Raw genomic sequence first — 27803 nt, 5'->3', positions numbered from 1 at the left:
GTGAGTGGGACAGGGCCACTGTGGGGCTGCAGAGCATGGGCCAGGGTTGCTGCTGTGTGGCCGGGGGTCAGCCTGGCCTGTCCTGAGGCCATTGCATTCCGTGTCACGGGGCAAGGAGGAGCCCTGGGAAGGCCCGCCTCCTTCACAGGTGATAGGTGATTGCCAGTGTAGGACGGTGGGGCCAGAGTGCATGTTGCAGGAGACAGGAGTTTGTCTGAGGCTCACAGGCTTCTTTTTTTTTTTTTTTTTTTTTTTTTGGAGATCGAGTGTCTCTCTGTTGCCCAGGCTGGAGTGCAATGGCATGATCTCGGCTCACTGCAACCTCTGCCTCCCAGGTTCAAATGATTCTCTTGTCTCAGCCTCCTGAATAGCTGGGATTACGGCATGCACCACCACGCCTGGCTAATTTTTTTTGTTGTTATTGTTGTTGTTGTTTTGAGACAGAGTCTCACTCTGTCGCCCAGGCTGGAGTGCAGTGGCACAATCTCGGCTCACTGCAAGCTCCGCCTCCCAGGTTCACACCATTCTCCTGCCTCAGCCTCCCGAGTAGCTGGGACTACAGGCGCCCGCCACCACGCCTGGCTAATTTTTTGTATTTTTAGTAGAGACGGGGTTTCACCGTGTTAGCTAGGATGGTCTTGAACTCCGGACCTCAGGTGATCTGCCCGCCTTGGCCTCCTAAATTGCTGGGATTACAGGTGTGAGCCACCACACCCGGCCAAGCTCTCGCACTTCTTTTGGAATCATTCCTGTTAAATTATTCAGGGCAAGCGAAAGCGCCTCTGCTCACAGCCTGTCTAAGCTGGTGGTGGTTTTCAAAACCTGCCAAAGAGAGTCCATCAGGCTGCCTAGCCTTACTGACACACTCATCTGGGCTGGAGCGGGTTGTGTTACCTACCCAGAGCCAGCCCCCTGGGCCTCGGGGACTCATCCTTCCTTGCTGACCTTCTCTGGCTGTGGCCCAGGGACTCCTGTGACCCTCGGCCATGCCAAGAAGGTTCACCGAGGCGGCCGGGTGGTTCGAGATTGAGCGGCTGGTAGAGGCATGTACACATGCTTCTGCTCATTACAGAACGGTTATTGAGCCTCTGCATGGAGCTGGGGGAAGGCTAGACCCGGGGGGTCCACATGTGGATAAGCCAGGCTCCACTGGGGATGACCCCGCACAGACCCCACTGTTGCCGGACAGCCCTGCCTCAAACGGGCCCACGCCCAGAAGCTTTGCGCTAGAGTGTGTTTGGTTGTTGTGGTGACACATGGGTACCTGGACACAGAAATGTCCACACAGGTGCGCACACACGCAGAGTCTCCCTCTTGGAACTTCCCTGCGTGAGACACCTGCACGGCCTTTCCATGGGTTGGAGGTGGCCTCTGTGCGCATCCCTGGAACCTGCCTCTGAGAGGTCTCTCCTGCTGGCTTGGAGGCATGGAACGAGGAGGGCGCTGAGCCTTTGTTGTGTCCCGCATCCCCCTGAGTGAGTTTGCAGCCGGCACTAGGCGATTCCTCCCTCGCCCCTCCAAGGGGAACGACTGAGAGCCAGAGAAGGGGAGGAGGTGGGAAGCCGAGGGCTTGTTCACTGTAGCAGCTTCTCCAGCAGCCGTGGGCGCCAGCCTGCCTCAGGTTGGAGTGACGTGGAAGAATCGTGGTGGGGAGGCTTTCCTAACACCCACTGTGTCCTCTCCCTTACATACCCCCAGTGATGTGGAGCTCTGTGCCTTCCAGCAGCCTGCCTGTCCTGCGCCTCCCTGGGCACCGATGGGGCTGCTGTGGTGCCTGTTTGTCCTGAGAGCTGCCCTCAGTGTGGGGCATGCGTCACGGTGTTGCTATGGGGGAAGGTGGGGGGCTGCAGTGAAACAAATCCTACTGAAGTGGGTGGTGTAGTTTCAGAAGTACGGCGGGATGGCAGGATCGCATCTGCCCCTGCAAGGCAGGCCCAGTGAGGTCCAGCGCATGCCAGGGCCCCTTCAGCTCCTGCATTCTCTCCCCAGAGGACCCAGCGTGGGGCTGTCCCTGCTCCCTGGTGAGAGAACAGTCCAATCTCACCTGGAAAAAGTGGCGAGAAAGGGAAGGGACCCCTGGCCTGTGCATGTGGTGATGTGGTGTACACGTGTGTCCATATGTGTGTGTCCGTGTGGTCATGTGGTGTGCATGTGTGTGTGACTGTGTACGTTTGTGTTAACAAGTCCAGCCCCAGGTTACTCAACACTGTAACACTGTTTTTCTTTTTTTTTAATTTTTTTTTTTGCACACAAAACAATAAACATTTTCTAAAAGTACATACAAACAAAAAGATGCATATCAAACATATTAGGAAGGTTGCACATGGGAAGACGGGGAATAGAAATGGGGGGTGGGAATTAAAGAAAATAAATGAGAGAGGGACTTTGTATGGATCAATGATAATAACTCAATCCTGTATTTGACAAAGAAGAAGGAGAAGGAAGAGGAAGAAAAAGAAAGTGGGATAAAGGATCAGAAAGCGAGGAAAATAGAAAAAATTAGAGTATGACTCCAGGGTAGACCTGTTTTGTTGTCGCTTGGTTGGTTGGTTGGTTTGTCAGTTGTATATTTTTCATATGTTTCGCCATGTTGTCCAGGCTGGTCTCGAACTCCTAGCCTCAAGTGATCAACCCGCCTCGGCCTCCCAGAATACTGGGACTACAGGCGTGAGCCACCACGTCCAGACCCCACATTGCTTCTGGCCTCTGTGGTAGACCTCCCAGACAGGGTGGCCGGGCAGAGGCGCTCCCCACATCCCAGACGGGGCGGCCAGGCAGAGGTGCTCCTCACTTCCCAGACGGGGCGGCTGGGCAGAGATGCTCCTCACTTCCTAGACGGGGTGGCGGCCGGGCAGAGGTTCTCCCCACTTCCCGGATGGGGCGGCCAGGCAGAGGCGCTCCTCACTTCCCAGACGGGGCGGCCGGGCAGAGGCGCTCCTCACTTCCCAGACAGGGCGGCCGGGCAGAGGCGCTCCTCACTTCCCAGACGGGGCGGCCGGGCAGAGGCGCTCCTCACTTCCCAGACGGGGTGGCGGCCAGGCAGAGGGGCTCCTCACTTCCCGGACGATGGGTGGCCGGGCAGAGGCGCTCCTCACTTCCCAGACGATGGGTGGCCGGGCAGAGGCGCTCCTCACATCCCAGAAGGGGCGGCCGGGCAGAGGCGCTCCTCACTTCCCAGACGGGGTGGTGGCCGGGCAGAGTCACTCCTCACATCCCAGACGATGGGCGGCCAGGCAGAGACGTTTCTCACTTCCTAGACGGGGTGTCAGCTGGGCAGAGGCGCTCCTCACCTCCCAGACAGGGCGGCCGGTCAGAGGAGCTCCTCATAACCCAGACGATGGGCGGCCAGGCAGAGACGCTCCCCACCTCCCAGAGTGGGCGGTGGCTGGGCAGAGGCTGCAATCCCAGCACCCTGGGAGGACAAGTGGGAGGCGGAGGCTGCAGCGAGCCAAGACCACGCCACCGCACTCCAGCCCGGGCAACACCGAGCACCGAGTGAGCGAGCCTCCGTCTGCAGTCCCAGCACCTCAGGAGGCCGAGGCGGGCAGACCACTGGAAGTCAGGAGCCGGAGACCAGTCTGGCCGACATGGCGAAACCGCGCCTCCAGCCAAAGGAGAAAAACGAGGGAGGGGTGGTGGCGCGCGCCGGCAATCTGAGGCAGCCTGCAGGCCAGGGCAGGAGCATCATGGGAGGCGGACGCAGGGAGTCTGCAGCGAGCCGAGTGTACTGCAGCCTGGGCCACAGAGGGAAGAAAAGAAAGAAGAAAGCAAGAAGGAAGAAGAAGGGAGGGAGGGAGGGAGGAAGGAAGGAAGGAAGGAAGGAAGGAAGGAAGGAAGGAAGGAAGGAAGGAAGGAAGGAAGGAAGGAAGGAAAGAAAGAAAGAAAGAAACTGTTTTTCAATAATTTCCAGTTATTGCTCTTACGGTAAGAGTCACACTTGGTCAGGCGCGGTGGCTCACACGTGTAATCCTAGCACTTTGGGAGGCCGAGGCAGGCAGATCATTTGAAGTCAGGAGTTCGAGACCAGTCTGACCAACATGGTGAAACCCCGTCTCTACTGAAAATACAAAAGAATTAGCCGGGCATGATGGTGCATGCCTGTAATCCCAGCTACTTGGGAGGCGGAGAATCGCTTGAACCCGGGAGGCGGAGGTTGTAGTGAGCTGAGATCGCACCACTGCACTCTAGCCTGGGTGACAGAGCGAGACTCTGACTCAAAAGAAAAACAAGAGTCACGTTGGTTCTGGGTTGGGCTAACGGGTTGCACCATTTCAGGGGAAGCATTTCGCCAGAGCCTCTCAGGCCTCTCCCCTGCCCCTCACCTTGGACTCCCCTGCGGAGTCAGGTGGGGAAGGTGTCAGCCAGGTGCTTCCTGCCGGTTCACTCATCACTTAGTTCACTGCTACCCACCTGTAGAAATGCACGCAGGCACTTTGGGTTTTTGTTTTCCATAAACGTCGCCTTCTCATAGCCACCAGGTTCCCCCTGATTTCCAGAGTCACAAAACCTAGAGGGTCTCTTCCAGGAGGAGGCTGGTGCTGGAGGTGTGTCCGGGCTGGAAGTGGCTCTCACTCCCCTTTCCCAGAAGGCTGGTATTTAGGGCTGGTGCCCCACGGAGAGGGCCTGGGTCCTGTCACCGAGATAAGACAGCAGTCACTTAGGTGCACTGGGGAGGGGCGATGGCAGGGCCATGTGGTTTTTGTCAGGGGCTGGGGAACGGTGAGGGGAGGGTTAGTTTGCCTTTGCAGGAGGGGTGAGTGTTAAACCTGCGCAGAGCCCCGGGAAGGCTGGCCTTCCTTGCTTTCTCCCTTCCTCCCGTTACATTTTAGGTTGGGGCATCTTTGCTGAGGGAGGCGTCCGTGGTTGCAGGGCGATGAGCAGTGTCCCTGGCTCCTGTGCCCCCACCCCCAAGTTGTAACAACCAAAGATGTCTGCAGACATGGCCAGCTGTTCCCTGGAGGCAGACCTGCCCTCGACTGAGAGCTGCAGGACTGGACCTGGCTGCCTGGACTCGGCCACCCCAGCCCCTGCCCACTGGGACCATGTGGCTGAGTGCCCGCCCCAGGCCCTCAGGCCTGATCCACAGTGGTGACATTTGTTTCTCCTGGGCCACTCTCGGAGGGGCTGGGGTGCCTGGCAAGCCCAGGGTCTCAGGGATGGTGACGTGCAAAGTCTTGCGTTCCTGGAGACAGGGACATCACCGTGGCTTTGGATACCCCCTTTGTAAAGAGGCACCCTAGAGAGTTTGTAAAGCCGCCAAGGTTTAGCCAGGAAGGTTCAGGCTAAACAAAGCCTGGGGATACCACCCCGCACTCACTGGGCTTTTGACTGAAAAACAGCCCATCCAATGTGTGGTATACAGTAGGTGCTTATTAAATACCTGTGGAAGGGTTGGTGCCCTGAGGAGAGGAGGCCCCTCTGTGGGTCTCAGCTCCTATGCGTCTGCAAGACTCCAGAGTGGGGTCCGTTTTCTTTGTGTGTGTGTGGGAGGGTGGTGTGGGGACGGTGTGGCCGTCCAGGTGTGTGGATGTGGCTTGAGCGATGGAGGAACCTGCAGCCCTGGCCACCCGGCGGCGTGGTGGGCTGCCCTCCTGCCCCCAGTGCTGCGATGGAGCTGGCAGCCGGGTGGCAGGTCTGTGTTGTCGCTGAGTGCCAGCCCTGAGTTTGCATTTGTCGTCCCACCTTGTCACTCAGGACAGGCAGCAGGACTCGGCCTCCCCAGTGACAGGCAGGGGTGTTCGGGCCGCAGGGACTGTTGTGTGCACGCGGGAAGCACCGCTGCCTTCCTCTGCCGACGGGGTGCGGTGAGTTCTGTCCTCCCTTGTCCGCAAACCTCTTTGTGGTTGTTTTCATTTGAAATATTTTTCTTCCGCTATGACTCTGACTTGAAAATAACTCTTATCTTAGCACAGTGGAGGTGAAAGGATTGCTTTTCCTTTTTTTACGTGGGAATAACTCACTGCCACTTGACTGGGACTTCCCTTCCAGTGGATTCCCAATGACAGAGTTACCGTGGGAAACGTTCATTGTATGTGGTCTGGCTAAAAACAAAACAACCCCAAACCTTTTTTTACCAGCCTAAAACTAGAAAAGTTATTGAACTTTAAAGATGTGTTTGAGCATTTCCAATTCAAAGAGAAAATAAAGTCGAATGGTTAGTTGCTCACAGCCAGTTTCATCTTTCAGTTTACTGCTTAGACTTAAAAAATCAGTAACCTTCAGTTTGATCATAGAGGCACCGTTAACAGCCCTGTTGTCCCCTGAGCTGAGTGAGTCCCGGAGGGGCAGCACCCCCTCCTGCCCTGGAGACTCGGGTGACGTCCAGCTACGTTCCATAAGGGGCCACTGACAGAGTTTAGCATTAACACCAAAAACACAGAGGGATGTTGTCACTGGTGTGAAATGTTTGAAAGACATAAAATAGTCGGGCATGGTGGCTCACGCCTGTAATCCCAGCACGGGATGGATCTCGAGGTCAGGAGTTCCATACCAGCCTGGCTAACATGGTGAAACCCCGCCTCTACTAAAAATACAAAAAAATTAGCCAGGCGTGGTGGTGGGCACCTGTAATCTCAGCTACTTGGGAGGCTGAGGCAGGAGAATTGCTTGAACCTGGGAGGGGGAGCTTGCAATGAGCTGAGATTGTGCCACTGCACTCCAGCCTGGGCAACAGAGCGAGACTCCATCTCAGAAAAACAAAACAAAATAAAAAACCGTGTTAATATCTGTTGGTTCCCAACAGTGACCTATAATGTTGGTTGAAAGATGTTTGGGGATCTGTTTAAATCATATTGAGTAGCGTCTCTCATGGTTTTAGAGAATATACTGGCCGGGCGCAGTGGCTCACGCCTGTAATCCCAGCACTTTGGGAGGCCGAGGTGGGTGGATCAGGAGGTCAGGAGATCGAGACCATCCTGGCTAACACAGTGAAACCCCGTCTCTACTAAAAATACAAAAAAAAATTAGCCGGGTGCGGTGGCGGGCGCCTGTAGTCCCAGCTACTCGGGAGGCTGAGGCAGGAGAATGGTGTGAACCCAGGAGGCGGAGCTTGCAGTGAGCCGAGATCGCACCACTGCACTCCAGCCTGGGCTACAGCGAGACTCTGTGTCAAAAAAAAAAAAAAAAAATAGAGAATATACTGACATAGAGAATGTACCTTTCTTTTGTTTTGAAGGTTTAAGTGGCAGAAGTGTTTTCAGAGGTTTCAGATATATACAGACTGAGAGGTCAGCTTGCCCTGCGCCCCCTTCCCTGCCGTGCTGTCCTTGCAAGACTTGGTGTCCGTCTTTGTTTTTGTTGTTTGAGACAGGGACTTACTCTGTTGCCCAGGCTGGAGTGCAGTGCTGCATTCATGGCTCACTGCAGCCTCGATCTCCTGGGCACAAGCAATCCTCCCACCTCAGCCCCTCTGAGTAGCTGAGAACACAGGCACGTGCCATCACACTCGACTTATTTCTTTATGTTTTTGGTAGAGATGAGGTCTCACTGTGTTGCCCAGGATGGTCTTGAACTCCTGAGTTCAGGTGGTCCTCCTGCCTTGGCCTCCCAAAGTGCTGGGATTTCAGTTGTGAGCCACTGCACTTGGCCTGAGTGTCCATCTTTGCGAAAGAGTCAGATTCTCGAATGCCTGTCATAGGTTTGAACAAGACAAGCAAGGGTGGGAGGGATTGACCTTATTAGTCCTGAGACATACCTTAAAGCTGTGGTGATTGAAACTATGTGGTTTTAGGGGCAGGGAGAGACAAATAAAGCAATGGAACAGAAGAGAGAGTGCAGACGCAGACCAAATACCCTGTGGGAATTGGGTGGGCTATAGCATGCATCATAAATCCTGGGGAAAGAATTTTGTAAATTATGTTGGGATAACTGGCTTCAGCTATATGGAAAAAAAAAGGAAATTGGGTCCTTCCTCTAAATGCATTGGAGACCTACATGTCAAAGGTAAAATTATATAGCCAAATGAAAGATTTCATAAAGAAGGCTTAAAAAATGCAAACTGGTTGGGCATGGTGGCTCACGCCTGTAATCCTAGCACTTTGGGAGGCTGAAGTGAGAGGATCAGTTGGGCCAGGAGTTGGAGCCCAGCCTGGGCAACATAACGAGACTCTGTCTCTACAAAAGGATATGAAAATTAGCTGTGTGTGGTGCCACAGGCCTGTAGTCCCAGCTACTCAGGAGGCTAAGGTGGCAGGATCACTTGAGCCCAGAAGGTCAAGGCTGCAGTGAGCTGTGATCATGCCACTGCACTCTAGCCTGGGCAACAGGGCAAGACCTCATCTGTTTTTGTTTGTTTGTTTGTTTGTCTTTTGAGATGGAGTCCTGCTCTGTCACCCAGGCTGGAGTGCAGTGGCACAATCTCAGCTCACTGCAACCTCCACTTCCTGAGTTCAGCCCATTCTCCTGCCTCAGCTTCCTGAATAGCTGGGATCACAGACAGGGTTTCACCATGTTAGTCAGGCTGGTCTCAAACTCCTGACCTTAATTGATCTGCCTGCCTCGGCCTCCCAAAGTGCTGGGATTACAGGCATAAGCCACTGTGCCCAGCCTGTTTTTTTGTTTTGTTTTTAAAGTGCAATCTCTAAGGAAAAAAAGTAGATAGATTTGACTATATCAAAATTCAAAATTTCTGTTTGACCAAGGACACTGTATAGATAAAAGATAGGTGATATACTAGAAGAAAAGGTTTGCAATATCTAAAACTGATGTGATGAATAACTAGAATAAAGTAATGCATGTCTAAAGATCAGCAACAAAACGGCAAAACATTCACTAGAAAACATGAAGCTGGTACAAGTTTGCAGCTGGAAGAAGGTGAAGCAAGTGTGGCTAACACACACGATAGGGGAGTCTAGCTTCACTAATGCCGTTGCCTTCCACGGCTGGCTCTGGCTGCAGAGGAAGCTGGACAAAGATTTTGGCTCTGCATCCTCTAGGATAAGGCAAAGAAGTTGTGAGGGTTGCTGATAGCCAATCCACAGGCTGCCACACGTATACATATATGTTATTTAACAAACAACGGTTCATGGCCGGGCGCGGTGGCTCATGCCTGTAATCCCAGCACTTTGGGAGGCCAAGGCGGGCAGATCACGAGGTCAGGAGATCGAGACCATCCTGGCTAACACGGTGAAACCCTGTCTCTACTAAAAATACAGAAAATTAACCGGGCATGGTGGCGGGCTCCTGTAGTCCCAGCTACTCGGGAGGCTGAGGCAGGAGAATGGCGTGAACCTGGGAGGCGGAGCTTGCAGTGAGCCAAGATTGTGCCACTACACTCCAGCCTGGGTGACAGAGCGAGACTCCATCTCAAAAAAAAAAAAAAACAGTTCATTTCCCCAGGATAAGAAACCAATGATGCCAAAGTCAAGGTTATGAAAGTTAGTTTACTCTGGCCTGCAGCCATGACTGAATGCCTAATGCAGGACAACTATCTCACCAATATGGGGAACAAGTAAGTACAGAGAAAAGGCCAAGCTTCTCTCTGCTTTGTGTGGCCGTGGGTTTCCAATCTTTTGGCAGATGCTCTGGTGGATGGATAGGATCATTTTCTTTTTTCATTGTCATTCAGTCATTGGGAACCCACTCTAGTATAGTAATGAATACCATTCCAACTTACCTTTCATGTACTTGGATTCATATATATCCTTAAGACATAAATAATATTTTGTATATGTTTAATTTACCTAAGTGGGACTGAGCTATAAAGCTCATTGTTCCTTTTGTAACTCACATTACATTATTTATTTATTTATTTATTTTAAAAATAGATACAGGGCCTCATTATGTTGCCAGACTGGTCTCAAACTCCTGGGCTCAAGTGATCCTCCCACCACAGCCTCCCAAAGTGCTGGGATTACAGCCATGAGCCACCACACCTGGCCTCACATTATGTTTTTGACACCTACCCATGGTGCTCTAGTCAGCTCATTGCTTTTGACTGATGCATAGTTTTCCATTATATGCCTATACTACATATTCATTTCCTTAAGCACAGACACTCAAATTGGGTACAGTTTCTTCCTACTAAAATGGTGACACAATGAACCTGTTGAGGGCCTCTGCAGAGTTCTTGGAGGCATTCTTCCAGGAATGGAGCTGCTGGATTACAGAGAATATGTGCATGTCATTTCCTGGTGAGCACAGCTGGACAGCAGCTTCCTCAGAAGCCTCATGTGCCTGTGTGCCCCTCCATACCTTTAGGCGCTGCTTTAGTCCATTTCTTGTTGCCACAACAGAATACCTGTGGCTGGTAATATATAAGGAGAAGAGGTTTATTTATCTCACGGTTCCACAGGCTGGGAAGTTCCAGGGCATGGCCCTGGCTTCTGGTGAGGGCTTCTGTGCTGCATCATCACATGGCAGAAAAGGTCAAAGGGGAAGCAGACAGGTGCAAAGAGGGAAACCTGAGGGGTGCCCTGGCTTTATAGCAGCCTACTGTTCTTGGAAACCAATCCATTCTCGATCTGGTTTTGCCACAACGAGAACTCATTTACTACGGTGAGCACAGTACCAGCCATTCATGAGGGACCTGTCCCCATGACCCAAACACCTCCTACTAGGCCTACCTCAAGCACTGCCCCTTTGGGGATCAAATTCCAACATGAGTTTTAGTGGGGACAAACAAACCATAGCACTGACTGTGCTGCTCTCCTCACCCCTCACTGACCCAGGATAAGTCTCCCCTGGAGACACTTTCAAATCAAAGGGCATTGCAGTGGAGTGGAGTGTTATAGGAATGCAGCCATAGAAAGTCTGCAGCTGTCTTTTGTGAGAAGCTGTGAAATGAATAATTAAATGATTTCCCCAAAGTCACAACGTATAGATTTGAAATTGCCCCTCTATCTAATCAGAACTCAAGAAACAGGTTTTCTAGATATTGATTTGCCAGAGACTTAAATGAGAAATAATTTTTTGTTCTCATTTATTCATAAGTAAAATTTGGCTACTGTGTGTTAGGCATTTGACTAGGCGCTGGATGTGTTGCAGTAGACAAAACAAATAAATCCATTTCATGGATTTATAAATAAATAATTTCATGGAGTCAAGAGTCTAGCGTGCAATCAAAACAAAGATGTGGCTGGGTGCAGTGGTTCATACCTGTAATCCAAGCACTTTGGGAGGCAAGACAGGCCAGAAGTTCAAGGCTGCAGTGAACTATGATCACACTACTGCACTCCAGCCTGGGTAACAGAGAAGATCTTGTCTCTTAAAACACACACGCACACGCACATGCACACGCACACACACACAGATATAATTCACTCAAAAAACATGTACAGTCATGCACTGCTTAATGATGGTGATATGTTTTGAGAAATCCATCATTAGGCAATTTGTCATTGTTGGAACATCCTAGAGTGACTTACACAAACCTAGATGGTATAGTTTACTACATACCTAGGTTATATGGCATAGCCTATTGCTCCTAGGTTACACACCTGTACAGTATATTTCTGTATACTGAATGCTAAAAGTAATTAGAACATAACGGTAAGTATTTGTGTGTCTAAACATACCGAAACACAGAAAAGGAGTTCATTCACCTCCCTTTCTGCCTCCGCTGCTGCCATGGCTCCTGTGAAAAACCTTTGGTGAAGGGGGGCAAAAAAAAGAAGGAGGTTCTGAAGTTCACTCTTGATTGCACCCACCCCGTAGAAGATGGAATCACAGATGCTGCCAATTTTGAGCAGTTTTTGCAAGAAAGGATCAAAGTGAATGGAAAAGCTGGGAACCTTGGTGGAGGGTGGTGACCATCGAAAGGAGCAAGAGCAATATCACTGTGACATCCGAGGTCCCTTTCTCAAAAAGGTATTTGAAATATCTCAACAAAAAATATTTGAAGAATATTGGCTGTGCATAGTTGCTAACAGCAAAGAGAGTTACGAATTACATTACTTCCAGATTAACCAGGATGAAGAAGAGGAGGAAGACAAGGGTTAAATTTCATTTATCTGGAATATTTTGTATGAGTTCTTGAATAAAACTTGGGAACCCAAAAAAAAAAAAAAAAAAAAAAAACCACACAGAAAAGAAACAGTAAAAATACAATATTGTATTCTTGTAGGGCCATCATTGTATATATGGTCTGTTGTCCAAAATGTCATAATGTACATGACTGCAACTACAAGTTGTTTCATGTGCTATGAAAAAGAAGCACAGGTGCTCATTTGGAATGGGGGTGAGGGAAATTCACTCTGAAGAGGTGAAATGTAAGCCAGTCTCAAAGATGACAACACACCAACCAGATAGAGAGCAGTGGGCAGTCGGTGGGGCAGGAAGAGCATTCTGGTCAGAGAGAACAGCATTGTGCAAAGATCCAGGGATGAGAGAGAATGAAGCAAAGGCAGGCACTGCAAGAAGGCCATTGCAGCTGGTGCAAAGGGGAAAATTGCAGAAGGTGTGGCTAGACAGATAGTTGGGGGAAAGATCAACCTGGCTTGTTATGTATTTTGGATTTTACACTGCGTATAATGGGAGGTCATTGGAGGGATTAAAAGATGACTCTGGCTCCTAGGTAGAGAATACTTTGAAAAGGTCAGTAATAGGAGATTAATTCAGTTGTTGTAGAAGTTGAAATGAGAGTTGATAGTGGCTTGGACTACAGTTATAAGGGAACAGGTAGAAAGCAGTAGAGGGATTTTAAGTATATTCTGGAGGTGAAATCAACAGAACTTGTAAATGAATTGGATGTTGAGGATGCAAAACAGGGAGGTGTCCAGAATGACTCCCAGGTTTCTCGTATCAAGAGTTGGGTAGAAAGAGATGCCATTTCCTAAAATGGAGACTACTGAGAGAGAAGCAAACTATGGGAGGATGAGTTAGAGTTCTCTTTAAACTATGTTAAGTTAAAGACATCCAAATATAGGTGGCAACCATGGGCAGTCAGATAATATGGATCTGGAATTCAGAAGAGAGTCCGATTAAAATATGAATTAATCTGTAAGTAAGTGGTATTTAAAGCGTGGAAATCATCAGATTAACCAGGCAGTGAATGTACATGTGGTGAGGAGAAATGAGGGCTTAGAATGGAAACTGCAGGAACTCCTAACATTTAGAGGTCAAGTAAAGGAGGAGGAATCAGCAAATTCGACTGGGGAGTGGCCAGACATGTGGAAGACAACATAAAGAGTATGGTTTCGCAGAGGCCAAGATGAAGCTACCATAGGCCAAAGAAGATGGCAATCATTGGGGTCATGGATTGGGCAACATGGAGGTCACCAAAGACCTTTCTCATAGCTGTTTTTGAGCATGTAAGCCAATGTTGAAATGGATTAAAAAGAAGGTATTTATATTTCTGGCAATATATGGGATTAATTATCCTGGAAAATCTTTCTATGTAAAGTGCCTGGAAATGTTGGCTAAATATAAGAAATCATTTTTTTGAATGCATAGCTGAGTACCCAGGAAAATAAAGGAAATCTTTAGGGGTGGAAAAAAAAAAGATACCTTGAAATCTCAGAATTTTAGCTGATTCTGAAACTAGAACTGCCCTAAAGGCATTTGCCAGTCGTGGAAACTGAGAAACTTAAGTTTAGCAGCTGTCCAAGAAGAGACAGAAAGCTCTTGGGACCTTAAAAGGTAGGGAGTTAGAATTGAGACCCTCCAAATACAATTGGAATCCTCAAAGGGTGACACATTGAGTGAAAAAATGGAGTAAGAAGAATCTGCTACCTGGTGAAAGGAGATGGCATAGGAAGTTCTCTCTCTTGACCTGGGTGGGAAAAACTAAAGACTATTCCTTAAAATTGAAAACCACATGTCCTCTCACATGTGTTTGGGGTTCAAAGTTGCACAACCTAGATGTTGTGGATAATCCCTGGATAAGAAATTACACTGTATGCAATTCTATAGTGTACAAGAACATCTACTGGAAACAAAGCAAATCCTCTTTGGAAGGACACAGCCTCTACACAGGCATTCCAAGCCTCACCAGAAATGAGCTCACAATCCAAAATTACAAGACACAAGAGGTAATACCGCTCTGAGTTCTGGGACAACAACAAACTATACAGTTTCTCAAGAGCATTCGGAATTAGAATCATTAGTTATAGAGTACTAAATAAGTATGTTTAACACGTTTAAAGAAATAAAAGGTAGGGGGAAAAACATGAAAGAACGGAATGCCATCTAAAAGGCAGAGAAGCTTGGAAAAGAACAAAATAGTGAAATATAAGTATTTAAGTGGATATTTCAATGATGCTTAAACAGCAGACTAAATACAACTGAAGAGAGGACTTGGAGGTAATCAGGCATCACCCAGAAAGACACATGGCTTAAGAGACATGGAGGACAGAGTGAGAAGGTTGACAACGTGTCTAGATGAAGAGAATCAGGAGATAGGTGGGAGAACATATTCCGAGGAAGTGCCCAAGAAGCTTCTGGAGATCATAAAAAGCATGACTTCTGATTTGGGAATCATAGTGTATCCTGGGTAAGATTATATTTTTTATTTTTATTTTTTATTTTATTTTTTTTGAGACGGAGTTTCACTCTTGTTGCCCAGGCTGGAGTGCAATGGTGTGATCTTGGCTCACCACAACCTCTGCCTCTCAGGTTCAAGCAATTCTCCTGCCTCAGCCTCCTGAGTAGCTAGGATTACAGGCATGCACCACCATGCCCGGCTAATTTTGTATTTTTAGTAGAGACGGGGTTTCTCCATGTTGAGGCTGGTCTCCAACTCCTGACCTCAGGTGATCTGCCCGCCTTGGCCTCCCAAAGTGCTGGGATTACAGGCGTGAGCCACCGGGCCCAGCCTGGGTAAGATTATTAAAGAGAAATCTATGCCTGGACACATAGTGGTGGGATCACAGGGCACTAGGGACAGAGACTTTTATAGCTGCCATAAGAAAAGACAGACGAGCAGCAGTTTACCCAGCTGCGGAATTCTCAACGGGAACCAGAGGACAGCAGAATCGCGCCTTTAAAGCATGGCCAGAACACAAATGTGGACCTCGAAATGCTGAAATGCTGCCCCACCTAAACCAACGTCCAGCAACGGCCCAAGAAACAAGACAGAAGCTGCTTTCCACCACGGGTTCCCACTACGAAGGGGTTTTTGGACTTCCAAAGGGTGCACGCTAGGGTGAAGAGGGCTGAGAGTGCCCCCAGAAAGGATGCACATCTGAGATGTCAGGGGACTAGGAGAGCAAAGAATTAGATGGGTAAAGTTGGGCAAATATGTAAAATAGTGGTAACAAAGGGTTAAGTTTGGCTGGTTATCAACAACGTGAACCCTGCCCACCCCCATCTAAAGCCCCCCCACCCCCCCCACCCCGCGCAGCGGTAGGAGCCCCAGCCCAGAAGGCCGTGGCTCCCGTGAGCCCTCGCGCTGGCGGCCGGTGCACAGGCACGCGCGCGTGTACGGTAGGTTCTGGAACGCGGCCGCTGAGGGGTCTGGCGCCATGTTGGGGCTGAAGGGAAGGAGGAGAAGCTCCTGAAGCGGCCGGCGCGCAGCGGGAGCGGGAGTGGGGTCGGACCAGGGCAGCTAGAAGCCCTGCCCTTCCCGCCTCAGTGGATCATGACCCGGGCGGCGGCCGCGAAGGTCGCGGTGGTGGGGGACGTGCCCTGGCGGGGCGGGCACTGAAAGATGATGCCGTTTCCGGTGACAACCCAGGGACCACCGCAGCCGCCGCCGCCCCCGAAGCGCTTGGGCATCTCCTCGCCTATCAGCCTAGCGGTCCCCAAGGAGACGGACTGCCTCCTCACCCAGAGGCTAATAGAAACCCTCAGGCCCTTCGGGGTCTTTGAAGAGGAAGAGGAACTGCAGCGCAGGATTTTAGTTTTGGAAAAATTAAATAATCTGGTAAAGGAATGGATACGTGAAATCAGTGAAAGCAAGAGTCTTCCCCAGTCTGTAATTGACAACGTTGGAGGAAAGATTTTTACGTTTGGCTCTTACAGATTAGGAGTACATACGAAAGGCGCAGATATTGACGCCTTGTGCGTTGCACCAAGGCATGTGGATCGAAGCGACTTTTTCACCTCATTCTATGCTAAACTGAAACTACAGGAGGAAGTAAAAGATTTAAGGGCTGTTGAGGAGGCATTTGTGCCAGTTATCAAACTGTGTTTTGATGGGATAGAGATTGATATTTTATTTGCAAGATTAGCACTACAGACTATTCCAGAAGATTTGGACCTAAGAGATGACAGTCTACTTAAAAATCTAGACATTAGATGCATAAGAAGCCTTAATGGTTGCCGGGTAACCGATGAAATTTTACATCTAGTGCCAAACATTGACAACTTCAGGTTGACTCTGAGAGCCATCAAACTGTGGGCCAAGTGCCACAATATCTATTCCAATATATTAGGTTTCCTCGGAGGTGTTTCCTGGGCCATGCTAGTAGCAAGAACTTGTCAGCTTTATCCAAATGCAGTAGCGTCAACTCTTGTACAGAAATTCTTCTTGGTATTTTCGGAATGGGAATGGCCAAACCCAGTGTTACTGAAAGAGCCTGAACAACGGAATCTTAATTTGCCTGTATGGGACCCAAGAGTAAATCCCAGTGATAGGTACCATCTTATGCCTATCATCACACCAGCATACCCACAGCAGAACTCCACATACAACGTGTCTATTTCAACCAGGATGGTCATGATTGAGGAGTTTAAACAGGGGCTTGCTATCACACATGAGATTTTGCTACGTAAGGCGGAGTGGTCCAAACTCTTTGAAGCTCCAAGCTTCTTTCAAAAGTACAAGCATTATATTGTACTTCTGGCAAGTGCAACAACAGAAAAACAACATTTAGAATGGGTGGGCTTGGTGGAATCAAAGATCCGAATCCTGGTTGGGAGCTTGGAGAAGAATGAATTTATTACACTGGCACATGTGAATCCACAGTCATTTCCAGCACCCAAAGAAAATACTGATATGGAAAAATTTCGTACAATGTGGGTTATTGGGTTAGTGCTAAAAAAGCCAGAAAACTCTGAAATTCTCAGTATTGATCTCACCTATGATATCCAGTCTTTCACAGATACTGTTTATAGGCAAGCATTGAATAGTAAGATGTTTGAGGTGGGTATGAAAATTACTGCAATGCATTTAAGAAGAAAGGAACTTCACCAGCTGCTGCCTCATCATGTGCTTCAGGACAAGAAAGCACACTCAACAGAAGGTAGAAGATTGACAGATTTGAACGACAGCAGCTTTGACTTGTCTGCAGGCTGTGAAAACAGCATGTCTATGCCTTCATCTACTAGCGCTGTGAAGACAGGCCCATTGATTAGCAGTTCTCAGGGTAGAAACAGTCCTGCCCTGGCTGTAATGACAGCATCTGTGGCTAACATACAGGCTACTGAAATTTCCTTGCAACAGGTGAATACCAGTGAAAGTTCAGGGGTTGCATTAAACGAAAGTATTCCTCACGCTGTCTCTCAACCTGCCATTTCTCCATCACCAAAGGCCATGGTCGCCAGAGTTGTTTCTTCAACATGTCTCATAAGCCATCCAGACCTTCAGGAAACGCAGCAACAAACATATCTAATCCTATAGTTGGAGTCTAGAGGATATTCTTGCCTCATAAAGAAGAAAGGACCAAGAAAACCAAAACAGAAGAGGAGAAACTCAATACAAAGACAAGTGCAACTCCATTAGAAAAATTCAGACAGCATCTTCTCTGTTGGCCTCTCAGGGAACATCAGTATAGATCTTTCCGGTATCCCTGTTCTCCCTGCAAATCCAATTCCTGTTATCAAGAATTCAGTAAAACAGGTTGAATGGTTAAAAACAACCTCAAAGGTCCATGAACAATATCTGCCAACTCAACCTGTTGTTTTCAAATACCAAAGAAGGAGAATGAAGGGTACAGGACTAGATATGACTTGAAATAGACTGAGGCTCATTTGGTAACTTCCTTTACTGGGCCAGTCTTGATCAGAAGTCCACATTAGTATGTGACAGCTAGAGGTACTGTTATTAATGTGTCAGCAACAGTTATATTAACTATTTCAAAGGACTACTGCCCTTAAAATGAAAAAAACCTTTCAGCTATATTTGTACCCGTGACTGACATCTGGACTGGATTTATGCTTGATGCATTGTTGGGAAAATTTGCAATACAAACTGGTATCAGGATTCCTTATACTGATGAGGCACTTTATATTTTTTATTAGAAAGTAGAACTAATTTTAGATTTTTCAAATTGGTGAATTTTATTTTTCCCTGAAGAGGTTTCTTCACTATTAATCTTAAAATTCGATACCATTGTGCAGTGGTGTACTATACTTCAGAGAAAGCATAAAAGTACATCTAGCTCAGTCCCTGTGAGGTAGCTGTAACCCTTTAAAATGAAATGTCAACTTTAAGGTATGTATTTGACACCAAAACAACCGTTAGTAGGTCTTTGGTTTTGATGGCACACTATGGAGAAAGGACACACTGGTTTTAATCTGTGGAACTGTTTTAGAGAGTAATCAGCGATCAAACATTTTCTTTGAGCTAACAAAGCTCCATATTCTCTTGTCCTCAATCATTAGTCCTAAAACAAAAAAGCTTTTTGCCTCCCTCTCTTCTCTTTGCTTGTATGCACACAGTATGCTTATGTGTCATTTCACAAGAAAAAAAGAATAATATTCTCTAAACCATGAAGTGAAACTGACAATCCTGTGGCCACATGGCACAAAACACCAAATATTGGTTACAACGGAACACCACATTTTAGCAAAACTTTACTAAATGTAATGTCTATGAGATGTTTCTGATCTTGGATGACCATTTGATCGCTACATATGAGAAGGTTTGTACATTCCACAGAATACCTCCTTATAGGAAAAATTTCCAATTGCACACATAAGCAAAAAGGCATTTTCTTCAAGAATTTTAAACCCATTTTTATTTTTAAACGATTTATCAAAATTCATCTCTAAATTTTACATGTAGAAGCATAAAAAAGTAATTTCTAGCAAGCATTTGACATCTTACTGACTTTCTGCTCTTTTAGTCTACAAAAGATCAGCAATACTTTAAGTTAAAAAAAAAGATCCCTCATAATTAAGCAGTAGAGCATCTATGTTTAGGAAATGTGAGGGGCAACAGATGTGAATGAATGAAAGTTGAGTCTTTCTTAATCTAGACAGCAAACCTAACAGGCTTTCCAATTAGCCTTGCTTTAACCCCTCCTGCCCCTCCTCTAACTCTGCACTTTTCATGTTAAACTGCAGTTACTTAAACTCTTTTCCTGTCCTTCTGCACTAATTTTCCAAAGTTGGAATATAGTCATGTCCTTTTAGGCTGTAGGGACTTTTCTTTCACCATTACTTTCTGATATCTAGTATACAGTATTTTTTTTCTCACATCTTTGCCCTTTCACCACAATAATAAATCGGGTGAAGTGTGCACAATATCTGTATTTTGAATGGCTATGGCGTTAGGTTGAAATGGCCAGGCACAAATTTAGTCTGGTCATTTTGTTTACACATTGGGAAAAAAATAGTTTATTAAACATTACCTGTAACTGTGTCTGTTTTACCAAGCTGGAACCTTGGGACTTTTTATTTCTAATTTTTATTACCTGAATGTCAGACCATTTTTTTCATGTGATGTACCTAGTGAGTGGAGTTTGCTTTGTTTTACGGTATCTATTCTCCTGGTATATTCAAGCACTGTTTTGAAAACAGATGACTTATTTCTCCATTAAAATGCAATAAAAATAAATGGCAAACAAGCAAAGTGAAACTAAAATACTGGACAATAGTATGATTTAAATCTAAGATACGAATTCAGATGTACTTACATTGTTCTGAAGGAGGGTAGAGACACAGATGAACTTTTCGACCTTACTAAGTCTAGAATGTAATAATGTTTAGGGAAACATGAAAAGGTTAAAATTTCAAATCAGTAAAGGTAAAAAATGAAGTTAAGCTGAATCCAGAAGAAGGCAGGAAAGAAAGGGGGAAAGCATACAAAAAGATAGAGTAAAAAGAAAACACTGGCCAGGCGCGGTGGCTCAAGCCTGTAATCCCAGCACTTTGGGAGGCCGAGGCGGGCGGATCACGAGGTCAGGAAATCGAGACCATCCTGGCTAACACGGTGAAACCCTGTCTCTACTAAAAATACAAAAAACTAGCCGGGCGTGTTGGCGGGCGCCTGTAGTCCCAGCTCCTCGGGAGGCTGAGGCAGGAGAATGGCCTGAACCCGGGAGGCGGAGCTTGCAGTGAGCCGAGATCGCGCCACTGCACTCCAGCCTGGGTGACACAGCAAGACTCCGTCTCAAAAAAAAAAAAAAAAAAAAAAGAAAACACAATCTATGGTCATGGAATTGAAACCAAATATATCTGTCACTACAATAAATGAACCAAACTTCCTGATTAAAAAAGGCAGAGATGGTCAGATTCCATAGGAAAACCAAGTCCAACTGTATGCTGTTTTACTTTTTTTTTTTTTTTTTTTGAGACGGAGTCTTTCTCTGTCCCCCAGGCTGGAGTGCAGTGGCGCGATCTCGGCTCACCACAACCTCCACCTCCTGGGTTCACGCCATTCTCCTGCCTCAGCCTCCCGAGTAGCTGGGACCACAGGCGCCCGCCAACACGCCCGGCTAATTTTTTTTTGTATTTTTTAGTAGAGACGGGGTTTCACTGTGTTAGCCAGGATGGTCTCGATCTCCTGACCTCGTGATCCACCCGCCTCGGCCTCCCAAAGTGCTGGGATTACAGGCTTGTGCCACCGCGCCCGGCTGCTGTTTTACTTAAAAGAGACACAACCAAAATAAAAGAATGGAAAAAAGGCATGCTAATGAAAAGAAGCTGGTATAATAACAGTATCATTCAAATGGGTGTCAGAGCAAAAATAATTCTTAAGGGCAAGAGGACCATGCATTAATGATAGAAGACCTACCGCATCAGGAACATTTAATGATTTAAAACTTGTCTGCACCTAATAAATCAGCCTCAACATGAAATAACAAAGATGAACAGAAATTGCTAAATGTGTCATTATCATAGAAGATTTCAAAACAGCCTTTCATTAACTGATATCAAGCAGATAAAAATAGAAGGGAAACAGTTTTTGAACACAGTCCAGTGTAGTGGCTGGTGGACTTTTCGCAGTAAGGACCAGATAGTAAATATTTTCAGCTTTGTGAAGCCATCCGGTCTCTGTCACAGCTACTTAACTCTGCCTTTGTAGAGGGCAATCAGTCATAGACAATATGTAAACAGATGGCCGGGGCTGGATTTGTCACCCATCCCCCTCAGCCATTGTTTGCCATCAATGATCTGGTGAATATTTATTATAGAACCTTCCACCCCACAATTGGAAAATGCATGTTATTCTCAAGTAAGCATTGGGCGTGTACAAAAATTAACCTCTTGCTATATCAAAAGTAATATTTAACATACTTCAAAGCATCTGATTTATAGGACATGTTCTCTGACCACAGAACAGTAAGTTAGGAAGTAAGTAACAAATAGCATAAAGAAGACACAAAAAAGCTCAAGTCATGAAAGAAGAGATTGGTACAATTAAGAGATTTTGTTCATCAGATAATGAACAGTGAAAAGTAAAAAACTGCAAAACAGGCCCTAAGCTGGGAGAAGATTTTGTGATAAGATAAAACTGACAAATGATTACTATCCAGAATATATTAAGGATGACAAAGGAAAAAGTCTATTTTAAAGATCAACAGGCCGGGTGTGGTAGCTCATGTCTGTAATCCCAGCACTTTGGGAGGTCGAGGCGGGTGGATCGCTTGAGGCCAGGAGTTCAAGACCAGCCTGGGCAACATGGCAAAAACCCATCTCTACTAAAAATACAAAAATTAGCTGGGCGTGGTGGCACGTACCTGTAGTCCCAGCATGTACCTGTCAGTCCCAGGAGGCTGATGCAGGAGAATTGCTTGAACCTAGGAGGTGAAGGTTGCAGTGAGCTGAGATCACGCCACTGTACTCCAGCCTGGGTGACGGTGAGAGTCTGTTTAAAAAAAAAAAAGAAAAAAAAGCTGGATTCAGTGGTTCATGCTTATAAGCCCAGCATTTTGGGAGGCCGAGGCGAGCGGATCACTTGAGGCCAGGAGTTTGATTCCAGCCTGGCCAATGTGGTGAAACTCCACCTTTTGTATTTTTCTCTACTAAAAACACAAAAATTCACTGGGCACGATGATGCACACCTGTAATCCTAGCTGCCTGGGAAGCTGAGGCATGAGAATCGCTTGAACCCAGGAGACGGAGGTGTCAGTGAGCTGAAATCACACCACTGCACTCCAGCCTGAGCAACAGAGCAAGACTCTGTCTCAAAAAATGAAAACAATAAAATCCCCAACAACCCAGTTTAAAAAATGGGCCAAAGAAGTGCATAAGCATTTCACGGAAGAGGAGCTAGGAACGGCCAATAAAGATGAAAAGATGCCCAATCTCCGAAGTAACAAGGAAAATACAATATAAGACCAGAGAGGTATTTCTTTTTTCTTTTCTTTTACAAAAATAAAAAAGTCTAACAGTGTCTAGGTATGGTGAGGATGAGGAGCAATGGAAACTCCAACACGGTGCCAATGAGAACATGGTACAAATTGTTTTGGCCCCTTTGGGAAGCAGCTTGGTCTTATTTTTTTTTTATTTTTTTATTTTTTATTTTATTTTTATTTATTTTATTTATTTATTTTTTATTTTTTATTTTTTTGAGACGGAGTCTTGCTCTGTCGCCCAGGCTGGAGTGCAGTGGCGCAATCTCGGCTCACTGCAAGCTCCGCCTCCCGGGTTCACGCCATTCTCCTGCCTCAGCCTCTCCGAGTAGCTGGGACTACAGGCGCCCGCCACCACGCCCGGCTAATTTTTTGTATTTTTAGTAGAGACGGGGTTTCACCGTGGTCTCGATCTCCTGACCTCGTGATCCGCCCGCCTCGGCCTCCCAAAGTGCTGGGATTACAAGCGTGAGCCACCGTGCCCGGCGCAGCTTGGTCTTATCTAGCACAGTTGATGGGCCCCACACTCTGCGTTCCAATTAGTCTCCTCGTAGGTCTTCACCCTCGTGCTGTGGGACACTGATGTACTTCATCTTACTGATCCCCTTAGTCTTTGGGGTGACCAGAGTCTGTGGGACCACAGCCATGTCCAGAACTCTACACACCTTCTAGTTTACCTCCAGTGTGCCATTTAACTACCATAATTTTCTCTGGTATTTCTCGTGGTGGTAGAAAAGTCAGGAAGCATTTGAAAATGAGTATAAGAGTGTTTATGTCAACGTTTTGTAGTAGCCTAAAGTTCCAAACAATCCACATATCCATCAATGAGGGAATGGCTGGATGGTGGCATATTCGTGCAATAAATACCATAAAGTTGTGAAATTAAACCGTAGCTACCTGCGTCAATGTTGGCTGTGTGTCATCATGTTGAGGGGAAAAGCGCATTGCAGAAAAATGCACAGAGTGTGATACCATTTATATAAGGTTTCAAAATAAGCAAAGTAGAGCAGTATAATTTATAGTTACACCACCACAAAAATGTGTAGTGTAACTATAAATGAAAAAAGGCCATGTTAAACACGGAATCCAGGAAAGTGATTCGCTTTGGTAGGGTGAGAGGTGGGGACAGGCAGGAAGATGTGCTTGGGAGGGTTGATGTGATTCTGGAACTAGTCCATTCTTTTTAGGTTGGGTGGTGGATGAAATGGTGTTCATTTTGTTATTAGTCTAAGTTACAAATGCTTTCATATGTGTGAAATATAATTAAACAACCAATACCAAAGTGGTATCTTTTTGTTTTTGTTTGTTTGTTTGTTTTGAGACGGAGTCTCGCTCTGTCGCCCAGGATGGAGTGCAGTGGCACCATCTCGGCTCACTGCAACCTCCGCCTCCCGGGTTCAAGTAATTCTCCTGTCTCAGTCTTCTGAGTAGCTGGGATTACAGGCGCCCACCACCATGCTCGGCTAATTTTTGTATTTTTAGTAGAGACGGGGTTTCACCATATTGGCCAGGCTGGTCTCGAACTCCTGACCTCAGGTGATCTGCCCGCCTCAGCCTCCTAAAGTGCTGGGATTACAGGCGTGAGCCACTGCGCCTGGCCCAAAGTGATATCTTAACCTCTTTATCAACAATGACAAAAACCAAACACCACCCTCCCCAGAAACAAAAACAAACAAAAAACCCCACCTAATGCCTCCTCATCAGTTCGGAATTGCATTTGGCCAGGTTAGAGTAGCTTGGGCACAATACAGGTTTATGTCACCTAACAGTAAGTTCAGAGCTGGTAACATGGCTTTCCTGGTCACCAGGGACCAGGCTTTTTCTACTTTTGGCCCCATCATTCTAGTTCATGCCTTCTATCTTCAGGGTTACCTCAAGGTGCGGGATGGTTATGGAGCCCCTGCCATCACATCTTCATTTAAGGCAGGAAAAAAGAAGGAAGACAGGGAAGGGCAAAGGTGTACCTGCAAACTGCCCACCTATGGAGCTTTCAGAGAAGTCCCAACAGCGGCATCCCCTCGTCTTTTACTGACTGCACCATAGTCACATGGCTGTGCCTACCTGCAAAGGAGACAGGAAAATGTCGCTTTTCTTAGCTGGGTACATCACCTCACCAATAGCTTAGGGCTTATGCTATTAAGAGGAAGGAGAGAATGTCTAGTAAATGGCAATGATAGTCTTCTCTTTCACAACACACATATATTTAGAAGTTCAAAATCACTTCCAAATAACTTTCCATGTACACCCAGCATCTTTTTTCTTTTTTTTTTTTTTTGAGACAGTTTCGCTGTTGTTGCCCAGGCTGGAGTGCAGTGGTGTGATCTCGGCTCACCTCAACCTCCGCTTTTCGGGTTCAAGCGATTTTCCTGCCTCAGCCTCCCAAGTAGCTGGGATTACAGGCACCCGCCACTATGCCTGGCTAATTTTGTATTTTTAGTGGAGACGGGGTTTCTCCATGTTGGTCAGGCTGGTCTCAAACTCCTGACCTCAGGTGATCCACCTGCCTCGGCCTCCCAAAGTGCTGGGATTACAGGCGTGAGCCACCATGCCCGGCCTACCCCCAGCATCTTCAAGTCAGCAGTGGCAGGTCGAATCTCCATCATTCTTTGAGTATTTGACTTCCTTTCTGCTTTTTAAAAGGTGCATGTGTTTAGGTGAGGCCCACCTGGATAATCTCCCTTTTGATGAACCCAAAGTGAACTGATGAGTAAACTTATTTACATATCTGCAAAAATCTCTTTTGCCATACAACAAAACATAATCATGAAATGACACGAACAGTTCCCACACATGCTCAAGGTTGGAGGGCGGGTTATGCAAAGCAAGGGTCACTGGGGGTCATCTTAGAATTCTGGCTACCACAGTCTGCCCTCTGGCCTCCAGTGATCCATAGTTACATCCGCATGCAAAATGCACTCACCTCATCTCAAGGTCCCCCAGTCTCATCCTATTATAGTATCAGTTCAAGTCTAAAATCTCATCATCTTAATCTAAATCAGGCGTGAATGGGGCTTCTGGGTATAATCCATTAAGTACCACTCTTGGGGCACTATTTCTTTCCATCTGTGGACCTGTAACACTAAAGACACAAGTATCTGCCCCAACCCTCCCAACTTACAAGGGTGGGACAGGCATAGGGTAACAGTCACTCTGGTTCAAAAGAGAGGGAAATGGGTCAGGTGCGGTGGCTCACGCCTGTAATCCCAGCACTTTGGGAGGCCGAGGCAGGTGGATCACGTGAGGTCAGGATTTTGAGACCAGCCTGGCCAACATGGTGAAACTCCATCTCTACCAAAAACACAAAAATTATCAGGATGTGGTGGCACATGCCTGTAATCCCAGCCACTCGGGAGGCTAAGGCACAAGAACCACTTGAAAGGCGGAGGTTGCAGTAAGCCAAGATTGTGCCAGTGTACCCCAGCCTGGGCTACAAAGTGAGGCTCTGTCGTAAAAAGAAGAAGAAGGAGGAGGAGAAGGAGGAGGGGGAGGAGGAGGAAAAAAGAAGAAAAAGAAGAAGAAAGGAGAAATGATCACTCTTGTAATTCCAGCATTTTGGGATGCTATGGTGGGAGGATGGCTTGAGGCCAGGAGTTCAAGACCAGTCTGGGCAACATAGCAATAGCAAGACCCCATCTCTACAAAAAATAAAAAATTAGGCATGGTGGCACACACTTGTGTTCCCAGCTACTTAGGTGGCTTAGATGGGAGGATTGCTTGAACCTAGGAGTCTGAGGTTGCAGTAAGCTTTGAACATGCCACTGCACTCCAGCCTGGGCAACAGAGCTAGACCCTGTCTCAATAAATACATAAATAAATAATAGGAGAAAATGGAAGGTAAAAAGGTGCCACTGCCCTGGCCCAAAGCATTTTTGAACTCTAGTGAGGCAAATTCCAGTGGAAGTTCTTTTGTTCCATTCCAAGGCCTGGGGATAGTCTCTCAGCTCTGCCCTCTGTCCCGTTGGTGCCACCCTCTGGGATCTTGGCTTCATCCTCTGAATCATCTTTCCCTCTGCATGGATGACGTTAGCATGTCTATCAGCCACTTCCTGTCTGTGGCCACCCCCTTCATTTTTCAGTGTCTCTGTTCCTTTCAGTCTAGGCCAGCCAGTGTTTCTGCTGGTATAATTTTCTGAAGAGTCTGTGGGCTGGATGAGGATTTCATGAGAATTCACTCCATTAGACAGAAGCCACATCCATAAATGTCTCTGAGATAATCCCTTCTCTACTTGTAGCTTCTGGTGAGATGGTGGAGGGACAGTGCTCTTGAACTTCCTTGAGGTCCTCTGTTTTGACTAAGAAAAATATATGAGAGGCCGGGCGTGGTGGCTCACGCTTGTAATCCCAGCACTTTGGGAGGCCGAGGCGGGCGGATCACGAAGTCAGGAGATCGAGACCACGGTGAAACTCCGTCTCTACTAAAAATACAAAAAAATTAGCCGAGCGGGGTGGCGGGCGCCTGTAGTCCCAGCTACTCAGAGAGGCTGAGGCAGGAGAGTGGCGTGAACCCGGGAGGCGGAGCTTGCAGTGAGCCGAGATTGCGCCACTGCACTCCAGCCTGGGCGACAGAGCGAGACTCCGTCTCAAAAAAAAAAAAAAAAAAAAAAAAAAAAAGAAAAATATATGAGGAGCACCCTGACTCTACTGAGTCATTTATGTGGCCAGGTACCCTGACCTTTTGGTCTTCCTGGGTTTCAGCAAAGGGTTGTCCAGGCCCACACTTGGTTTTTCCTCTGTGCCTCCCATCAGAAGCCATTTCTGACTTTTGGCATCTCTTGTCATCTGGAACGGCTGCACATTTTCGAACTTGTCCAGTCCTGGTTCTTTTTTTTTTTTGCTGAACAGTTCTTTAATTTCTCTCTCTCCTGTTGCCTCTCACCATAAACAGCAAGAAGAAACCAGGCGGCATCTTCTATGCTCTGCTTGGAAACCCCCTCAGTCATCTCTTCAGGTTCAGCATTTGCAAATTCTGCTTTCCAGCACCTGCAGGATGACAATTTCAGTGAGCTCCCTGCCCTCATATCACAAGAACCCTCCTTCCTCCAGTTTCCAGTAACATGCCGCTTGCTTCCTTCTGAGCCTTCGCTGGCAGCCTTGTGAGCATCTAGGTTTCTGCTGTTTGCAGCAATTTTGCCTTTCTCTGTGGTGATGTAAGAAAGTTCCCACTTTATTCTGAGAAAGAAGCAATGTCTTTACTGTGCACATTTCGTAGTAGCCTGGTCAAGGGAGTCTAGACTTTTTCCATCCTGCTTCTCAGAGTCCTTCTAGCCTCTACCTATTGCCTGATTACCAAAGCACCTTCACGTTTTAGGTATTTGTTACAGTAGCATCCCATCATTTCCTGGCACTAAAATCTGAACTTTTCTTTTTTCTTTTTTTTTTTTTTTGAGATGGAGTTTTGGTATTGTC

The 27803-nt window shown here is 47.0% G+C and overlaps 2 protein-coding genes and 1 pseudogene across 4 annotated transcripts in view; all 3 read left to right on the top strand.

Moving 5' to 3' along the window:
• RADIL (Rap associating with DIL domain) overlaps positions 1-27803 on the top strand; it is an 87585-nt gene that overhangs the window by 8082 nt on the left and 51700 nt on the right. The window lies entirely within an intron of this gene.
• LOC129490484 (uncharacterized) lies at positions 4940-13103 on the top strand (annotated as a pseudogene).
• Positions 15362-20375, top strand: PAPOLB (poly(A) polymerase beta). 2 transcript variants are annotated; one of them, XM_063609492.1, is made up of 2 exons: positions 15375-17051; positions 20215-20375. In XM_063609492.1, exons 1-2 carry the CDS (start codon positions 15584-15586, stop codon positions 20340-20342), a joined length of 1596 nt encoding a protein of 531 aa, XP_063465562.1. In that variant the 5' UTR covers positions 15375-15583; the 3' UTR covers positions 20343-20375. The 2 variants fall into 2 exon arrangements, with proteins under 2 accessions (XP_055148193.1, XP_063465562.1); XM_055292218.2 differs by lacking the exon at positions 20215-20375 and having other exon boundaries at positions 15362-19684.

This window comes from Symphalangus syndactylus, chromosome 9 (genome assembly GCF_028878055.3).
Source record: "Symphalangus syndactylus isolate Jambi chromosome 9, NHGRI_mSymSyn1-v2.1_pri, whole genome shotgun sequence".
Taxonomy (NCBI): domain Eukaryota; kingdom Metazoa; phylum Chordata; class Mammalia; order Primates; family Hylobatidae; genus Symphalangus; species Symphalangus syndactylus.
This window is presented reverse-complemented; position numbering and strand designations above follow the sequence as displayed.